Here is a 21,273-nt window from a genome sequence, read left to right on the forward strand (position 1 = left end):
TTTCTGCCCACTTTTACTCCTTTAGGGTCCCCGCCTCGCCCCTGAACTCTGGATTGCTGACTGGGTGTAGGGGAGAGGTCAAGAACAGGTAGGAAAGGTTTCGACTCGAAGGTCAAAATACCACTGGGAATCAAGGGGGAATACCATGGGGACTGTCAGCGTGCTATTGGCTGGATGAGGCTTTAGGACACACACACACACACACACACACACACACACACACACACACAGAGACAGGTGCACTCAATACCCAAACTGCTAGCTTCTAAAGGAGTTTTCCATCATAAACTCAATGGTGGTTGCTTCTGTGCCTTAAATGTATTGCCCTTGAGTAAGTTCTTTAACTTTATGAAGGTTTCAATTTCCTCATTTGTTAAATTAGGCTAAACACAATGCCCAGCTTACAGGCTGTTATGAGAATTAAATAAAATAACCGCACGAAGAGCTTCACCTGGTCCTGGCACATGGTAAACATTAGCTGAGTGTCAGCTATTATTATAACAGGGAAGGAAAAGAATAATTATCTAAGCTTATAGGCTACTGGCTCATCTCCCTAGGGAGTCTAAACTCTCTCCTGGCATCACACTGAACTTTACCAGAGACTACCTGGATTATACGCCTGAGTTGCCACTACTGACCTGCCTCCATCGCAATATGCTTTAACTTACTGTCCGCAGCTTTTATCAAAGGATCATAATTGAACGGAAGTGCTGACGGAGGAACTGCTCATAAAAGTGCCATCAAAGGCATTGTCACACCCTATTGTTTAAGGCCTCTCAGAAACTTCTCCCAAAAACTAACTGATACTGGAAATACTGTTCTCTCTCCCCCCTTCTCTCTCCCTCTCTCTGTTTCTCCCTCCCTTGCCCCACCCACAGGGTAGGTACACTCTCTTTCTGATAAGAGGCCCATAACTTACTGCATTTCCCTTTCTGTCCTGGCTGCCAGGAAATTTAGGCCAGGTTACGAGGCTTAAATTCTCTTAGTACGCAGAACTCACGTACAGGTGTCCTCCTCTTTTCCACGGTTCTGATTTATAACCTCTACATATAATTTGTTAAAATTTTACTCTAAATTGCCCTTTGTTTCAAAGAAAATAATACCAAGTAGACGTAAGAAGACACGCTTTATATTACCTTTGTGAGGACTTTTCTCTGTTATCTTCATGATCTCCACCATGTGCCCATACCACCAACAAGCCAACCGACGGCCCTGCGTGTCCTGCGTGTCTATAGCTCGTGGGTATTATCGGCTGACACCTGGCCCAGATCTCTCAGGACCATGTTAACCCTCTGCAATCCACCTCAATGGCTACTTAACTCTCATGTGCCTTTTTGTTATAACTTATTATTTTGAAATACTTATAGACATAACAATGCAAAAAAAAATGTACAGAGAGGTCTAAAGTACCTATCAGATTCCTTCCCTCTATGACGGTATCTTATATAAAATAAAAATAGAGTTTGGCACAGTATAACTAACTGGACCACAGACGTTCCTTGGATTTCACCATTGTTTTCACGAGCACCATGTGACTTTTTAAACCAACTGTCGCACTTCAAACTTATTAAGCACCTGGATAATTGATTGCAGAATATTTCCCTTTTTTCCAGACTTTACATACACTCAGAGTGATACATTTGTTTCAGAATACCATGAAAATACCTCATGCTGACAGTGATCATGTATCAGAAACTGTCCTAGGTGCTTTACATAAAACCCTGCGAGGTTGGTAACTTTTTTTGAATATCCCAGTTTGACAGATGATGACGATGAGGCCCGTGGTGATCATACAACTTGCCCATGGTCGTAGAACCAGTAATTGAAGAGGCCAAGTCTCGCCAGGGCAGTCTGACTCTAGATCCTGAGCTTTTCCAAGCTACTACTAGCGATCAACAGGTAGATTTCTTGGCCCCTTGGAGACTAGGAAATGCACGGGGCAATTTTGATCGTTGCACTGAATGTGAAGCATTGATGGCATTTTGTGGGTAGAGGTCAGAGATACTAAATATCCTACAGCACACATAAAAATGGCCCTGCCCGATGTGGCCAGTGTACCCCATCGAGAAACACCAAGTACTCTATCCTGTTTCTCTAAACAAACCCAAAGAGATAAGGATCAATGTGACATGTTACAAAGAAATACGTGCCTATAAATAGCCACATGATAAATGTGAACCAATCACCATGCAAAAAAAAAAAAAAAAAAAAAAACACAAAAACCAAAATTCTACTTTACTGAAACATTACAGGAGTAGTTATTTCCATGTAAACTAGCTAATCAGACTCGCAAATACCTTTTAGCTTAGAAAGTTCTTGTTCTTTCTCCTGCTGTAGCTGCAGGTATTTCTGCTTATGGTCATTAAATGTCCTACTGAAGTCTTCTCCTTGTCTGCGGTGCTCTTCCTCCAAGTCGCTGTGCTGCTTCTTCAGCTCTTCGTGTTGACTCTGCGAAGATGAGAACCTGAGCAGAGATGCACATTCTCGAAATGACACCCCAGCTGACAGCGCCTCAATCTCTCCCCCCACCCCCCCCACCCCCCCAACCCCCGGCCCACCGACAGATGAAGTGGGAGGCTTTGTCTTCCTCAGGCTTGCTGTTAATTTGGGCAGCTCCCCCTCCATTTCCCTCACATTTCAAATCAAGTGTTGGGTATCCTGGCCAAAAATAATCTTCTCCTCAATTTCCAACGTCGGTAAAGACAACAAGAAGTTAGAAGTCAGCAAGGAGAGAAGGGGAGGGGAAGGATCCGGGGCAACTCCCTGGACTCACACTGCTGTGGAGACAGGGTAAAGCTAATGGAAAAACTATCCTTCTATGGATATTCCAGGCTTCCTCTTTCAATCTAATGTTTTCCCAGCAACATTTTTTATTTCCCTTCTTTAAATTTCAGCCCTCTGGGTAACCCAGTTTAAAGAAAAAGAAAAAGAAAAAAAAAAAACAGATTTCCTTCCCTTTGGGGGAAATAATAGATTGTTTATAGAATGATTATTTGCCCTACTTCTGGGTCAGAACACCATGCTGTGATCACAGTTTAGATAAATCCCACGGTCTCCAAATGCTTAAATGTGAAAGGACAGTGTGCCTTAATCCACACACAGCTTTCTGGATAGTAGGAAAGGTTCTGGCTTCAATAAAAAGCACTTGCTCTCCTGATATGGGAGGAAAGACCACGCCAAACCAAAAGTGAGGCGGAGGAGGAAGGGAGGCTGGAGGCCTAGAGATCAGGGCATGGTTTCCCCGCTGTGCAGAACACTGGATGGCATCCACTCCTCTCTTCTAGCTTGACAGAAATAATGAATCTCTCCCCTCCACTCACTCTCTCTCTTTCTAAGTCTTCTTGACACACAATAATGAGTTTTACCCCAGAACCAAGGAAGGAGAATCTTTAAATATAAATTGTGTTCCTGGGGTAGGTGAAAGGACACATTAAGTATCGGTAACATGAAGGAGGCGTTTCATTGTCTGCTGCCTCTGGTGCACCGGGGATCACAGAAACGTCTAAGGAAGACCACTGTGAGACATGAAACAAGCAGACACAAACAAAAAAAGCCTTAAAGGATAAAGAGAAGAATAAAATTTTAAATGAGGTGACCAGACAGACTGATTTACAAGAAAATGTATTAATAAGCTGACCGTGATTTTTGCAACTGGGGTGATTAGAGGAGGGGACACGTCACAATTCTACATCGTGTTTACTGCAAATGTGACTTTAATGTTCCACGTTACCACACAAATCAATCTTCTGTAAAAGCTTTCCCTGATCACTTAAGTTACTCAGTTAATTCTTTCATTCATTCATGAGGAACAACGTTAAATGACTCACTTTCAACATCTGATGCTGCACGTTCAACGCACTGTATCTACTATTGGAATCTTGCTGCAAATTGAAAAGAAAATAGTTAACACGATGATAACGATTCTGGCTCTCTTGCTAAACTAGCTTAAAGCACTTAACAGAAGAATTCCATTTGTTTCACTCATAGAAGCTATGATGAATGCCCTGCTCGAACCAGGATGTCTCCAGGGCCGGCTCTTTATTTAACGGCAGGAATGAAGTTTTAACATTCCTGGAAGTTTGCTAGACTTTAGTTAAAGAAAAAGCAAGGCATGGCTTCATAAACGAGCAGCTTGGCAGGGCCCTGGAAATGATTTATGTCCCCTCTCAAGTTGCGAAGAACCAGGGCTCAGAGGCACAAGGCACTTGTCCCGAGACACAGTCACCGCGCGCAGCTAACACCCTGTGCCAGGGGCTCCGGGGGGCTGTGGCGATGAACCAGCGAAGGCCAGGCCAGGCCTCACAGGCTTTGCAAGGCTTAAGGAAGGGGAGAGAGAAGGCGCTTTCCTTCCCGGGGCTTCGGGGGTACGGCATTCTCCATCTATCACTCCACCCAAATGAGAATCTATTTCACAGACTGAAGAAACTGAGAAAGGATAAGCAATAAGCGGAGGGCAAGCATTTCCTTTAGAAGTCGAGCCAGGACTGAAACTTGAGTCTGGGCCATGTTCCATGCAGTGGGTTCGTCTGTGTCCCAGCAGGACACGGTTACACACGGACCCCCCACATTTCCATTGTCCGCCACGCCCCCCGCTCTATCCCACCTCCAGCCCAAGGACACCCTCAACCCTTTAGAGTTGGGGTTTTTTTTCCCCCATTTTTTTTTTTTTTTTTACAATTCCTAAAATGAACTGCAATTTTGCTCCATCGCTTTATTTTACTGCTTTACTCTTTTACTTGACAGAGAAACTGTGTTACGAAATGCACAACAGAAAGCACACAGTTTTAGTTGGGGCTTTTAAAAGCAAGTACGAGTTGAAAGCGGACAGCCTCCCAGCTATGCAAGGAACGGACCCTTCTCGATTTTAATACCCCCAAGATGCCAATGGTTCATCCAACCAATGCTTATATGATTTTCTTAGAGTAAGAGAAAAAGTTGCTTTGGTCTCCAGTTAATTTGGACTGTGCAAGTGACAGTAATGTTGTGGGATTCTTTTAGCAGCAAAAAATAAATAAATTACACACACACACACACACACACACACTCCAGCCCTATAGTCCTATGATCAACATAGTAAAAGATTTTGCCACTATTATTTCCCTCTCTTTTTCATAAAATAATTAAGAAAAAACCCCCAACTTACCCTTCCTTTATTTAGTGTTTCTTGTGCTTCTAACTTATAAACAAGAAAATCTAGAAAATAAAAAAAAATGGAGAAAATGGGGTGTAATTAACTCATTATGGAATTTTTAAACATCTAAAAGAATAAAAGCACATTTTGTACACACTTGTGGGAAATATTTTAGGTTTAAAAACAATCGGCTTGGTAGCCTACTTTGTTTTGCCTCTCAATGCTTTAGAAAGACTAGGAAAAAAACTATTAGATAATTTTCAGCTTTATTTTAAAGCTGTACATCTTGAATAAATAATGTATACATTATAACCAATTAGTTAGAAGTGAATTTATAACATGCACTCTGTGATTAACTCTCCTTGAAATTAAGGAGGAAAAAAAAATGAGGCACATCTGAAGACAGAGATGATTTACTGCTGTCCACTAGATGGCACGCTAAAATCATTCAGGACTTGAAAAGAGAAATCAAGCCACAGAACCCATCTCTAATGCTCTTAAGGCTTTATTATCCACTAGATGGCTCTATAAAATCACTCTGCATTTAAAGACAAGGAAAATCCAAATCCTATCAAAGCATTTTAATGATGCTAAACTCCTCTTCTTCATACAGGCTTAAACCGAGGGTCAGTAAAACATCCTAACCCATCCTGCCCTCCCACACTCCCTCCCTCCATCCCACGCCAACATAATGAGACAAAATACCTAACTTATATTTCCTCACAGGATTTCACAATACACGAGCAAATAAATCAAACGAAGAATGTGGATGATTTCCAATCACGAGCTGTATAGAGCCTATGCTTTATAGAAAAATTCTGTTAAAAGTCAATGGGTTGCCCAATGCCTGTGCTAGACGCTAATTTTCCAAATTGAACCAATCAGCTGTGCCAACAAAAGCCTTCACAAGATAAAAACAAGTGTGTAACTTAAAAGACACCCTGCAGAGGAAAACAAAAGAGACACCATAAGATGTGATCAATGTGTTATGTTGCAAACATAGATAAATGTCTGTATGCCTGTGTATGTGTATGAATGTATAAAATGTGTCATATTCCGGGCAACACATGCTGTTGCTTCTCGGATATCTATGGCCAGAATTTTCGGGGATGAGTGACATATGTGTGTAATATTCAGAGTTAAAGCTGTTTATTTCTGATATAATATGTGTAACCAATGCTATGAACTGCCTCAAGGTGGCAGTGAATGAAAGATTCGGGATCCAATCTTAAGCAGGAATTACCGTATTGTTCAATGCGTAACATACTGCTTGACTTTCTCTGTCTACTTATAAAACTGACTCAGGGCTGATCTGAGAAAGTTCTTAACAACAACAAAGAAATAGTAAAGCAAGCACGCGATGTTTCAAAGAGGAGTATGATAAAAACACAGAACACAAACTGCATTTCATATTTACCTTCCTTTGCTTTTTTATGTTCAAGTCTTTCCTTTTGCAAGGATTTCTCTAATCTTGATCTGTGTTCATACACAACTGAAAGAAAAAAGTTAAAATTTGTCGGCAAAGAATTAGAAACTCTAAAGTAAAGATAACATCAAATTTTCCAAACAGAGGGAGGAAAACACTTTGGGGTCTTCACGATTGAAATAAAAATGTATACATGTTTAAGTTCCACGTTCTGGGTTAAAAAAAAAAAAAAAAAAGTCACAACAGACCTAATTCTGAGCTGACTTCTGCACAGTCCGCACCTTTGAAAACAATACTCTGAAAGAGGCTTCCTTCCACCTTCTTTTTCCAGCTCCTTCTCCTGCTTCTCAAATACGAGCATCTGTCGAATACGAGGCTCCACGTCTTCTCCTGGGCCAATGTGTCCACTGTCTGGACCTCTCCCACCATGTGCCCCACAGCTCTATTTCTAGCTCCCACCTCTCTTAGTTTGCTGGAGACTCCGGGGCTTTTCCACCTAGCTACCCCCTAAGTGCTGCCAAGTCCACGGGATCTGAACCTGAACGAAGGCCGCACCCCCACTGGCATGAAAGAGACCGTGCGTCTCCCCTACATCAAGGAAAACACAGTGAGGGAGCCACAGAAGCCAAGAGGGGAGGGACCCTACAGAGAACCTACAGACGTCAGCTTCACATCTGCAGGAAGCCAACAGCAAAGTGAGGTCAGGCTGGAAGACGCCCCTGGACTTGGCCTGTCCCCACCTGCCCTGTCTACTCTGAAGAGCCAGCGATGCCGGGGGAAGAGAGAGGTAGTCTGGATGTCCTAGAGGGAAAACAGGGACGAGGAGCTCAGCAGAACTCTTCCCCACCTCGGCCTTCACATCTACAGCAAACAAGAGCTGGAGGAGTGGGAAAAGCTTTACTTTGGAACGAATAAAATAATTAAATGGCTATTTTATTTCTATAATAAAATGTATGCAGATGGACTAAACCAGACATAATACTTACTAGGCCGAGACTGTGTTTGTGGATACAAGTTATTAATACTTTTTTTTTTTTTTTTTAAATCTGAGATGTCAAGAAGCATCCAGGTCTGTGCTAAGATTTCATTCCAGGACTGAAAACCCAACCTCACAGAGTGGTTTGTACAGGCCAAGAAGGGTGAGGGGGGGAATGGCAAAAACTGAATTTCTGGTGTTTGCTTTGAATCCTCTGTTTGTGCAGCATTATGGTCACATATGACCTCAATCCCGTGCCAAACTAAGCCAAACCTGTCATTTGGTTCATCTACCAGCGTCTGGCTTCCCTTGGCTACCCTAAGACACAACTGAATCACCCATCGCTGACTCGCCAGATACAACACATACAACTGCCTGACACTACTGGCCATCCCAAAGCGCCGAGGTCACAGCAACTCCACCCACCCACCCCCACGCCTGCTCTAACTCCTTGTCACTTGAAGGGACGCCCTGTCCCTCCTGCCCTTTCTCCAGTGTCACAGCTGCCAGTTGCCAGCCACTACTGTCCTCCTCCCAGGGTGCCTGCCATCTCCTGGGAGAAGTCCATCTGCCAGTGTCCAAACCCTCGGGCTTCTCCCTACCCTGCATGTCTCATCTTGTCATCCCAGAGAAACCTTCCACTCTCCGGGCTCCCTCTACCACTACCACAACCCCTATCTCTACTCACACCTCTAACATCTCTGGGCACAACTCTCAGAATGCCTACTACCACCCAAACTGGCTTGGTGTCATCCCCTGGCAGGTGTATGCCTCAATCTCAACTTCCTCGTCCTCCCCAGCCTCTTACAAGTCATCGCAGCAATCCCTGCCTTGGTCTTTTTTTCCACCAGTGTTCTGTTTTCTTTGCCAGATGACCCCTTCCCCCCAGTGCTATGGTTATAAAGGATCTAATACAACTTTGCACGTACTGAGCCCCTATGTATCTGGAAGCACATTATGAGTAGGAATGCGAAATGAATCGCCATGAGCCTTGGCCATAAGCAGCTCAAGTGTAACACAGTGGACAGGGGAGGTGAATTTTAAATAATTAGAGCTAAATACACTTAGCACAATAAAAGCATATTTAAGCCCAAGGAAAGTCAAGGAAGAGCCCTGGATGGGAGAGGGGTGAGGGAAGACTTCTCAGAGGTGGTCATCTCTTGGCTGGCTTTGAGAAGGAAGAGCAATTCGATAGAAAAGTGTGCCACGGGAGACAGGCACCTCTGGAAGACATCACAGGGACGAAGGCACGGGGGTATGAAATTGAGCTAAACGTAGCTGTACTCTAAGCTTGCTTGTAAGTCCATTGTTAAAAAATCACATTTTTCCCCCCAAATAAGTCTCTATGGCAGATAAGTCCATCTGCCAGTGTCCAAACCCTACTAAAACCAAGAAGTTCCTTGAATGGGTACTAACAGTATCATCTGGAATGATGTTTGGAACAAGGCAAGGGAAGAAAAGATTAGCACTACAGAACCTCACTAAGCCAAGCCCTAAACTGCAGGCTCATGGACTTTGAGAATTTCAATCAGGTGGGAAACATTTACAGGGGAACAAGTCCGTGACGGTGCTATCATGACATCCCAGAGGCAAGAACAGGATGCCCCAGGCACACCTGAGCTCCCCAGTGGGAAGGAAATATCCTGCCTCTCCTCTAATCCACTGGCCAAAGTTCCCAGGTCTGGGTAGAGTCGTGGGAACACAAACGTGCCCGGTACCCTGGAACTGTGGTGCACTAGCTGGATATGGGGTAGATGATTTCAGCAAGCGTGTGCACCACTTCCAAAGGAAACAACAGGAAGAACTGTCAAGGTCTTTTTCCAATGGAACTGCAGTGGCAGAGGGTGTGGGGAGGTCTTGAGGTTGGGGGGCTGCCAAGGAGGTCAGGACCACTAGAGGGAAACAATTCCAGCCTAGAAACACCCGTGAGGGGGCTCCTGGGTGGCTCAGTGGCTGAGCATTGGCCTTCAGCTCAGGTCGTGACCCCGGGGTCCTGGGATCAAGTCCCACATCAGGCTCCTTGCATGGAGCCTGCTTCTCCCTCTGCCTTTCTCTCTGTGTCTCTCATGAATAAATAAATAAAATCTTAAAAAAAAAAAAAAAAGAAAGAAAGAAACATCCGTGATTTTAAAAGACAGCAGCAGAGCCAACAAGACAAATTCGAGAGGACGGCTCACCACCTCAAACTCCCAAGTATCAGACCTTACTGTGGAATAGAGGGGAAGTAACGGCAGGGGAAAGCTGCACTTACGAATCACAATCCTGCACAATCCTCTACTGCAGCAACCACTGGCAATCACTTTGCAAACTTGCTGTGGCAAAGGAGTCTTGTATGGGACTTGGTAAGTGGGTAACGATGGTCTTTGCCCTGGGAAGCAGGGTTATGTCATCTCCCGGTAGAGTGGAGGGCCCACTGGATTGCAGCAGGCAGAGAGGGAGTCTAGGGGATGGAGTGAGAGGGTGGGAGGCTGTGCTCCACTCCCTCGGTCTCTTCCCCGCGACGCAGTCAGGTAGGTGATGTGCCAACAGCTGGCCCAAAGTGCCCATTTATCATACTGAGTCACACAACCGTCTCTTGACAGTCTGACACTCAGTGGGAATTTACACGTTCCACATCCTATTAGCAGTGTTGTCTCAAGAGCCAGAGAATCCTAGGACACTCCGTTACAAACTTTCATAAATACCCTAAACAGATGCTACACAACGTCCACGAAGCCAGGACGCGTTCGTGGATCACAGTCAAAATTCAAAGGCCGTGAGACACCTGAGCTATTCAAGGATGAATAAAATGGCATCGCTCATCAATAACAAGATCTGAGGCATGAAGAATGTGGTTTTGCAAAGGAAGTAAAAAAATAAAATAAAAAATTAAAAAAATTAAAAAAAAAAAAAGATGTGATAAACAGGAACAGAGGATGTACGTACACACCAGGAGGTGATTGTACTATTGATATTATCCAACTCAGAACTGGCCAAGCCCTTATTACATGGCACTCGCTTCTAACCCCAACGTAAAGTAACTTAAGAGTGCAGAAATGGGAAAATAACAAAAATAAGTAAATAGAATAAATGTAAACAATTTTTAAAAATAGCAAAAAAAAAATGCAGCAATGGTTGCAGGCTGAGGAGGAGGCGAGAGGCGGGGAGAAGTGGGGTTCCTTCCCCGAGTTCCAAGAAGGGAAAACCATGACAAGGGGAGCCTTAAAAGATCTATAAGGGAAAGGGAATGGGTCGGTGAAAATTTACCCTCGGGATTGCAAATTCTAGAAAGAATGGGCGAGGGAAAGAGGCAGGTGGCAGCCTAATGGTTGAGAGCAGGATTCAAACCCCGGATCCGTGCCTTCTGGGGCGAGCTGCTGAACCTGCGCTTCGGCTTCCTCACCTGCTGTGGGTGAATAAGGGGAGCATCCACCTGTGAGCGGGTGTCGGGGTTACATGAGTGGGTCACTTGCGCCAAGTGCGCAGAACATGAGCTGGCACAGAGGAAATGCTGGGGCACCCCAAGATACTCACTCTCCTCCCTGTGGGGCTTAAGATTGCCAGGGAAGCAATCAGAGGATTCCCTGAGCCCTTTCAACCCTACAGTTAAATTCTAATAATAATAAAGTAATTACAGATATAGATATATGATTATGCATAGAGGGAGGGGGGACTCAGAAAGGCAATAAAATATTAATCTCAGTTCCCTTTTACTTAAAAGGAATCTTTCCCTTAAAAAAAAAAAAAAAAAAAAGATCAGTCCAACGGCTCCAAACTTCAGAAGCCTTTAAAAAAAAAATAATAAAATGCACACACACACATACACCCACACTGCCCTTAATTCTTTTAACATGCATTCTCCCGGCTTTGGAGCTAGTGATTTATCTAGAGAGGTTTACTGTTTCACTTAGGAGGAGGATCGCTAATCAATCCTTGTCACCTATCTCTATTTTTCTATTTATACTCTAAAGTCAAGGGCATCAGTCAAGATGAACTAATACCGCTAGAGGTACATAATGATTCAATCTGGGCATTCAGGATTTTTTTTTTTTTTTTTTTTTTTTTGCATTCAGGATTTTTAATGCAGAATTAACAGTGCAATGGGGGTAGGATTTGAATCACAAGAACCCATGAGAAAGAGATGAAAATGCATAATACTCATCATCTCCCCTGCGTCCTGAAAGGGAGTTTAATATTTTCCATGCAGTGGAGAACGGAAAGAGGTTTTACTCCTCCTTCAAGAGTTTAAAATCATGCCAGCTTCCTACAGCAATTTTCCATCTCAACTCTGACTTGCTCTGAAAGCCACAAGAGAAATTAGCTGTATACATCCACTATGGGCAAAACACAAATCCATGGCATTTCAGGGCAAACTGCTCCAATTCAGAATTTGAAAGCAACACTCCAAAATTAGACATAAAACACTGCTAAGTGTTTTAACACCTTAAGCCAAGAGAGGGCAATGTTTCTTTGGCAGAAGCCACAGCTCATAAAATTTTGCTTTCTGTCCTGACGATAACGTAAGGTTTTATCTTTATAAAAAAAAAAAAAAATTGTATGAAAGTCACACAATTCAGCTTGTGAAAACATTAAGAATTGCAAGTATCTTTATCGCTTTAGAGCTGATAAAAATGAAAATGAACAAATCTGTGCTTTTGACTATTTGGTTGAAGGTTTGTTTTTTGGGTTTTTCTTTTAAAGATTTTATTTATTTTAGAGAGAGACAGAGAGAAGGCAGGGGGAGGTGCACAGGGAAAGAGAGAGGGAGATTCAAGAAGTTGCTGTGCTGACTACAGAGCCGGACCTGAAGCTTGATCTCATCACCCTGAGATCACGATCAGCTTGATCACTGAAATCAAGAATCAGCCACTTAACCCACTGAGACACCCAGGCGCCCTGGTGGTTGAAGATCTTCAAGTAGGAGGCAAGAGGGATGACAAAGAGGAAGATAAACTGAAATCACCTTAGTTCCCAGAACATAATACTTTTGAAGATTTGTTTTGTCTTTGTTTTTAGGCCTAGAATAGCAGATATTGTGGTTCTCAGCCACCAGATGTGGGATGGAGGACAGTCGCCCCCTCTTCTGTAGAACAATGACTCAGGAATTAACACGAAGACAGAGTTTTCCAATTCCCTTTCCTTCCTTCCTTCATAATTCTACCTCCTAAGGAGTCTGAGGAAGAATAGAGGAGATCTTGGAAAACAACGCACATACAACAAGGAAGCAAAAGAACAAGGTGGTGGTGACATTTTGAAGATCTCACTGGATCCCCCCCTCCAGCCCCTGGGAGTAGACAAGGGACACCCTGTGGCTATCGTCAGTGGTCAGAGTCTCAGCCCAGCTCTTTCCCTGGTGTCTCCCCGACTCCTGCACCATCTTCAGAAGGTCGCTACGACCTCTCACAGGTAACTCCTCAAAAGTTAGGCCCAGGTTGGACTTCTCGCTCATCCTAGTTTTACGTCTTCCAGCACAGTTTAACCTTTCCAGTCAGCTTGACAATTTATGGTTGAATTCAATTATTAATTAACCTTTCCCTGCGGTTAGCTCCCTTTACTAAATTACATATTCACATTCCAGGCCTGCGGCGCAGAACCTTGCAGTGGCTTCCCATCATGCTCCGAGTGACACCCAACCCCCTCCGCAAGGCTTCGCCAGGCTGTTGGTCCCGCTGCAGCCTGCCCTTCCTCGAACAGCCCAGGCACCCTCTCCCCCCAGCACCTTGCACCGCCTCTTCCTGCTGCCGCCACTGCTCCTTCTCCAGGCACTTGCACAACAGACCCCCTTATTTCTTGCAGACCTTTACTAAAAAGATACCTTCCCCCCAAGTCCTTTCCCAGACAATCTATTGAAAATTGCAACCTGCTCCCCACTCTCAACACTTCTAATCTCCATTCCTACTTTATTTTTCTCCTTAGGGCATAACACCCTACCAAAAAAAAAATTATATATATATATACATACACGTGTCTGTTATTTGTCTTATTTATTGCTTTTCTATATATATTTATATATATATTCTATATATTTTTAATATATATACTTATATATATATTAACACACACACACATATATCTTCTTATTTGTCTTTGTCTTATTTATTGCTTTTCTATCCCACTAGAATATAAGTTTTGTCAGGGCAAGAATATCTGGTTTGCCTTATTTCCCTTCTGTACCCCTGGTACGTTGGATTGTCAACATTCGATAGATAATGAATGAATAAATGAATGAATGAATGAATGAACGAACTATAGGTGCCTTGAAGGCTGGGATTTGCTAGCTCCTTAATCCTCCTCTTCAATATCCCAAACCTTCATTACTACTTCAGTCCTGATACTCTAGTTCCTAATATCTGGTGGTATTCAATAGCTGTTAAATGAATGGGTGCATTTAGAAGATATTTCATACTTTTGCTCATTTGCCTGCCATCCTTTATGGCTGGGCACTTTTAAGCTAAATTTCCACATTTGTTGGCTCATTAGTACTTGCCTATTGCAGAGAAGAGAGAGGTAACAGAAAAAGAGATTAAATATAAATTTATCTGTTGATGTGCAGGCTCATAAGATTAGCATTAGTTAACTCCCAGCTCTGGAATACAGACGCTTTCAGGATGCTGAGAGAAAAAAGGACAGTCTGATTAGGTATTTTTCTACTGCATAGCAATTAAAGTTTTTTTGTTTTTGTTTTTGTTTTGTTTTGCTGCACAATAAAGTTCCTATAATAGCTCACACAAGTGTCTATTTTTAAGTTTGCTAATGCATACAGTTTATGAAGTCATTTAAATGGAAATTTTAACCATGATTTCAATGGTGCTTAACTGCCTTTTTTATTTTGGATAAAACTATACCCAGGCTTTCCCTCATGACACTCTGAGATTTGGCTTTCTCAAATAAGTATTACATTAGCTGACTTAAGATATATTTCTTCATAGAGGAGTCTTCTTTCAAGTGGTGAGCTACTAATCATCATTCTTATTATTAGATGAAATCTACTCACTCCTCATGAAAGGATTCTTCTCTTAGCTGCTTAGAGCTATTCTATTATAGCCCGGCAGTGTTCCTTCCAGGCATCTTGAAAAACACAAAAGTGTAGGATTGACTCTTATAAAAAGCTTATAATCAATAAATTTGGGCTGTGAGGAGAGGTAAAGTCAGGTAAAACAGTAAGAAGACAATTAGCAATCACCAAAGGTTACGTGAGCTGACATCATGTATCTGCTGAGCCAACAGATTTTTAAACAGAACCTCTTTGCAAGCGGAGAGGAAAAATATCCTCCTGCCCCATGAAATGCTACACCTTACAAAGCAAAAATTATATATATATATATATATACATAATATGTATATATATGTGCATATATATTAAAAAATATATACATATATTTGCATATATATGGGGAACTTAAGAACTTACAGTAATAGAAGCAAAATTATTCTAAAATTAGATGTATATAAATAGGCTCTATACAGTAATATTCTTATTTAGCAGTCAGATATTAGCAGGACAGCATCATAGTGTTTCAGGACACAATGCAGGAGAGAAAGAGAAAGAGGGGAAGAGGCTTCTGGTCACCCCCAATTGACTCAAGGATGTAGAACACCCTTTAGATGAGCTAAAATATGCAAAAGCACATTGGTTTTATAATAGGACTATGCATTTATGCATATACTTTTCAAAATTGATGTGCTTGAACCAACCATAAGACATTTCATTTTCCTAGGTGATCTGATTTATTCATGGGAACCTGTCTCTGAGGATAGTACCACTAACCCCAGCAAGGAGGGAACAAACACTCAGGTATCTACCCGGAGAGGTTTTTAACTTTGCATAAGCCTGTATCCCAAAGAATAGCCCCAAGAGCAGTAGGCTGAGCCAGCCTATAACACACTTCTTCAAATCAACCCAGCAGCACACAAGCAACCCCAGCTTCATCCAAACTCCCAATATCACATTTTCACTTCAAGATGTGAAAATATACAATATAGCTTGGAGAAGTTTTTCCTAAAATTCTGGCTTCTACAGAGATATTATTTAAGGTTACATCTCTAACGCATCCTGAATACTTCAGTGAACAAATCAAACAAGTATTCAGTGAACACTTACTATGTGCCAGGCACTGGTCCTGATATCCTTGGGCATACGTTATGAGCACAACAGTAAAAAAAAAAAAAAAATTTAAAAATGTCTCCAGGGAGTTCATATTCTGGGAGATATATAAATGATTCGGAACTAATGAGTGTCATGGGGTGGGGGGCAGGGAGAGCAGGGTAAAGGAACTAGAGGTATGGGAAGGATGGGTCACATCTCTAAATCGGGTAGTCAAGGCAGGACTCACTGAGAAGAAGACATCTGAGCCAAGACTTGAAAAAAGTGCAAGAGTTACTACTACAGACACGTAGAGGAAAATGTTCTGGAGAGAAGGAATGGGCAACGCAAAAACTCTACAGGGCAAGCATACTTCGGGACGTTCTAAGAAATGTAGAAAAGCCACTGTAGCTGAGTAGCTGGGAGATCAAAGGGCAAAAGTGGGGAAGGGGACAGGGTGGGATGGGCCTCATAGGACCTAGTGAAGAAGACTCTAGCTTTTACTCCAAAATCCTCTGGAGAGTTTGAGCAGGAGTACAGGGTTCAGATGATTTAGATCTTAAAATAATGATCACTCTGACCGCATAGGTGCAAGATGCCAGCAGGGAAAGAGGTTATTAGCAGGCTTCTGCAATAATCTAGGCATGAGGTGATGGTGGAATAGGACCGATGTGCAGGCTGTGGCAGGTTCTGCATTTATACTGAGGCTAACACCAGTGCATGCCATCAGCTGAGATGGGCAGGCCACTAGTGCAAGAGGTCTGTGAGGAAGATTTATGGGATAAGCAATTTGTTGGTTATGGAGTGATTCACTCAGCCTACAGGAGTCAATTAGATTCCTACAGGTAACATCTGGTGTGGATGTTTAAAGATGACAATGGAGGAAAGAACGCAGAAAGATACAGTGGAGACAGAATGTGCAAGAGCACTGAGGCAAAAACAAGAAATCTGCTTATGGTATTCTTCAAACTGAGTAAGAATAACCTTGTTAATAGCACAGATTCCTGGGGCCCAGCCTGCACCTACTGAATCAGAATTTCCAGGGACGATGCCTGATAATTGGAATACTCAGCAAGTGCGCACCACCTGCCTCCCCTGCTGTGTGCTTTCACAGGGGAGTTCTTTTTTTGTTTGTTTGTTTAAAGATTTATTTATTTATTCATGAGAAACACAGAGAGAGGAAGAGACACGGACAGAGGGAGAAGCAGGCTCCATGCAGGGAGCCCAACAGGGGACTCGATCCAGGATCTCCAGGATCACACCCTGGGCTGAAGGTGGCGCTAAGCCGCCCAGCCACTGGGGCTGCCCTCACAGGGGAGTTCTGGAAACATTGTTTAGCATAGGGATGATAGGAAAGTAGGCGGCAGCGTGGGGAGAGAATGGGTGAGACAGGGCTGCGATGGACTTGGCCTGCAAGGTTGCCAGAAAATAAGTTTATGGGTGGTGCAGAAGATAGAGAATCCAAGATAGCATAGAGGTTGATGGATTCATCAGTTAGGAGGTCATTGCAATAACCTGGAACAAAATAGTATGAAGAGTAAAACTTCATATTGCCCAAATAGAAGATGATCTCCAGTTATGCAAATAGGACAATCCAATAATAATAAAAAAAAGCTGATTATTTTACCACCTGGAATATACAACATTTTAGAGCAGTGGAAAGGAGTAGGAGGTGAAAAAGAATACAAACCGACACTTAAATTAAATGTACGAAAAAGTGGCCAACTAACTTAATCATCAGGGAAATCAAATTAAAATCAGGTAATACCACTATCCTCCCAACAAAATGGTGAAAACTCTCAAAGACAGACAATACCAAAGGTTGGCACGACGTCGCTGACGGATGTGAGTCAGTACAACCACTTCAGAAAACTGCCTGGCAGCGTCCGCCAGGGCTGACGAATGCAGACCTCGTGGCCAATGAATCCCACACCTCGGCATGCACCCAACCCAATATTTTAATTTATTTACCATTTACCTCACATAGGAGGGTCTTAAGAACAGCACTATTCATAGTAGTCCCAAGATGAAAAACAACAGGATCATGGGGCACAGGAGAATGAGGAGGCGCGGTTGTTCAGGAACCTGTTGGCGTCACCCAGCGGGGCGAAGGAGCGGACTGCGAGAACAGGCGAGTTCCACACACGAAAGGAAAGCAGCCAGACGGCAGGACGGTGCTTCCTAAGTCAGGCTACTCACAAGCAGCTCAAAGCCAGGCGAGAGCTGACGGCGGTGACAGGAGACGGGAGGCCGCGGAGGCGCGCAGGGCCTGGGAGAGCGCGAGACAGCCTTTCTGGGTGCCGGAGACGCCGGCTTTGTGCAAATCCACTGAGTTCTCTACTTAAAGCTTCCTCTACTTTGCTGACTGTGTACTGGTTTAGGTGAAAGGTGAAGGGTGTTTGTTCAGTGACAGGAATAGTGAAATGGAAAACACAGCTAGATGTGTCCCCCTCCCACCCGCCATCCACATCTCTCCCAACACCATGATTCAAACTCTTCAGGCGGGTTTTAGAATTTAGAATTTTAGTCCTCGGAGGTTCCTGAAGCATCCCCGTCTCCCCTGAGAGGCAACAACTGGGGACGCTCTGTCTGCTGCTACTGCCAGAACCGTCCTAAGCTGCACACATCTGTAAAAGCAAGGAGATCCCTCCTCACCCCAGTGAGAATGGGGGAAATGAACAAGACAGGAAACAACACATGTTGGAGAGGATGTGGAGAAAGGGGAACCCTCCTGCACTGTCGGTGGGAATGTGAACTGGTGCAGCCACTCTGGAAAACTGTGTGGAGGTTCCTCAAAGAGGTAAAAATAGACCTGCCCTACGACCCAGCAATTGCACTGTTGGGGATTTACCCCAAAGATACAGATGCAGTGAAACGCTGGGACACCTGCACCCCGGTATCTCTAGCAGCCATGTCCACAATAGCCCAACTGTGGAAGGAGCCTCGGTGTCCATCGACAGATGATGGATAAAGAAGCTGTGGTCTATGTATACAATGGAATATTCCTCAGCCATTAGAAAGGACAAATACCCACCATGTGCTTCAACGTGGATGGAACTGGAGGGTATTATGCTGAGTGATGCAAGTCAACTGGAGAAGAACCAACATTATATGGTCTCATTCGTTTGGGGAATATAAATAATAGTGAAAGGGAATAAAGAGAAAGGAGAGAAAATGAGTGAAAATATCAATGAGGTTGACAAAACATGAGACCCCTAACTCTGGGAAATGAACAAGGGGTAGTGGAAAGGGAGGTGGGTGGGGGTGGGGGTGACTGGGTGATGGGTACTGAGGGGGGCACTTGGCGGGATAAGCACGGGGTGTTATGCTAGATGTTGGCAAATTAAACTCCAATAAAAAAAAAAAAAAAGCAAGGAGGGCCAGTGGTTTCAGTCATCCTGTAGGTGAATATTCATGCTTTCTGTATTGTTGACTCGAGTGTACTGGGGTGCTTTTGGCGGGGGCTCGTGGTAAAGAGGCTTGTTTATAAAAACATTTTGCATTTGCAACTGGAGGAGGACACATTCCTGGGAATAAATACACCATTCTAAGTGTTATTTCGTTCTTAAAAAAAAAAAAAAATTGGTCAGGTGCCTTCCATAAATATCTAACCACATCAAACGAGGTCATTTTGGGCTAATGTGTCTTCCTCACACAGTGCTCTGCTGTTTAAAATAAAGCAGTTGGGAAAGCACCCAGAAATAGCAGAGGCTTTGTGCTGACTCCAATACAACAAGACTCCCTCTTTTTCTGAGGGGTAATTTTGCAGAATGAAGGGAACCTTGCCTTATAATATCCAAGGGTATGCAATCATCACTGACAGAGGGAGAGGAATGCCCAGAAGCAAAATATATTTAAGGAAATCAAATCAAAATGCCTGAGTGATGGATTCAAAGTGCACCATGCGAGTGAATCCAGGGATGGTGCAAATATTTTTGACTGAGGCTACCGTGTGCAAGACGGATCCAGGATCAAGGAGGCCTGGGGCGAGGCAAACCATGTCCCCCACGGTGGACAGGTTTAATGTTTGATAGGGATGTCCAGATGGCACAGAGGACCTTAAAGATAATCCAAGAGGGACGCCCGGGTGGCTCAGTGGTTGAGCATCTGCCCTCGGCTCAGGGCGTGACCCCAGGGTCCTGGGATCGAGTCCCGCGTGGGGCTCCCCGCAGGGAGTCTGCTTCTCCCTCTGCTTGTGTCTCTGCCCCAATCTCTGTGTCTCTCATGAATGAATGAATGAATGAATAGTAATCTAACCAGCACTCACGTTGCTGGCAGCTGGAAGGTCCTTGCTGGGAAGGGCCACCATCTCTTACAGGCCTAAGACCAACACAAGGACCCCTCCGGGGCAAACCTCAGCCTATTCCCCACAGCCACTCTTACTCCTCCTGACATAGCTCTCTGTCCACCACCACCAACCTGCCTGACTGCTTATGGTTACAACTGTGGGAACTTACAAAAAGAGAGACAGAGACAGAGACAGAGACAGAGACAGAGACAGACTGTGGGAACAAAATCAGCACTGACTGTCTGAAAGCTACTTCACCAGTTTCGCTGGAACTCTTAATGATAGTCTGAATTCTCTTTTCACTTTTGGCCATTCATTTTCAAGCTTTCCTTTGGGATAAAAATATACTTAAGTATATTTCTTTATACCTCCTGCTACAGAAAATGAATATTTTCCTAGCGGTCTCAGAAGAACACATGTGACTCCAAACAGGAATATCTTCTGCACGGAGATGTCGGGCACCACCAGATGCGGCAGGGGGTGACAGCTTAGTCACTGATCCCTGCACCCGATGTAAGAAGAGTCCTTCAGCCACTAGGCTGGCCTCACTGGGTGAGACCCTCAATTTCAGATGAAGGTGTTATCCCTTCTTCATCCTTTAGGAAAGGGCATGGTGCTTACGAGGAGCTGTGGACTCGAGGGGGGCAGTGAGAGATTTCTGACGACCATACGATGCAAGAAGGATACAGAGGGTTTTGCGGGGGCATATTCTGGTGAGTAGCCCTTGCGATACTTCCATTACGCTGGTCTGGGTCCTGTAAGGAAGGTCATGGGTCACATGACACCCAACCCTCAAGATCAGCATCTGCCTTCACCGTGATCCCTGGAGGCCCAAGGCACAGCTCTACCCACAGTCTTCTTATCTTTTTATATACAGACTTGCCACTCCTCCTGCACGTGGATTCCTCCTGAGAAAGTTGGTCTCCTTGCTGTTTGCACACTAGCCTTGGTCTGGTACAAAGTGGGCACCTGCTGAATGTTTATCAAGCGACCGAACTAAGGCAGACAAATGAATGCCAGGATCAAAGGTTGCACGTAATGTTAATAATGTACCCTTCACATCAACTATTCTATAAAATGCATGTACGTAAAGCTTTAATGATTACATGTCAAGGTAGATTTCCAAGAGTCTCATTTTTAGATACTTTAAATTTGATACAGCTGACCTGCACCAAAAGAAGCCTGGGAATTCATTGGCACCCTCTAAAGCTTCTCTATCAAAAGCAGAGATGATATATCTATATTGTTTAAATTAACAAAGTACACGGGGACTTTTGAAAACACAGAAAAATCAATAAATAGTCCTGATCTGTAGAAAGGAGCATGACTGGATGCTGAAAGAAAAAAAAGAAAAAGAAAAGAAAAGAAAAGAAAAAATCTTTTCAAACTC

The 21,273-nt window shown here is 43.7% G+C and overlaps 1 protein-coding gene across 4 annotated transcripts in view; it reads right to left on the bottom strand.

The window, feature by feature from the left end:
* Positions 1 to 21,273, bottom strand: part of GOLIM4 (golgi integral membrane protein 4) — a 78,044-nt gene that overhangs the window by 24,763 nt on the left and 32,008 nt on the right. For all 4 annotated transcript variants that reach the window (XM_038583819.1, XM_038583817.1, XM_038583818.1 and 1 more), the window contains exons 2-5: positions 6,549 to 6,623; positions 5,144 to 5,193; positions 3,828 to 3,881; positions 2,298 to 2,448 (exon numbers count right to left, since the gene is read on the bottom strand). In XM_038583819.1, coding sequence (XP_038439747.1) covers positions 2,298 to 2,448; positions 3,828 to 3,881; positions 5,144 to 5,193; positions 6,549 to 6,623 — 330 coding nt within the window. The remainder of the gene's footprint in view (positions 1 to 2,297; positions 2,449 to 3,827; positions 3,882 to 5,143; positions 5,194 to 6,548; positions 6,624 to 21,273) is intronic.

This window comes from Canis lupus, chromosome 34, assembly GCF_011100685.1.
Source record: "Canis lupus familiaris isolate Mischka breed German Shepherd chromosome 34, alternate assembly UU_Cfam_GSD_1.0, whole genome shotgun sequence".
Classification (NCBI taxonomy): Eukaryota; Metazoa; Chordata; class Mammalia; order Carnivora; family Canidae; genus Canis; species Canis lupus.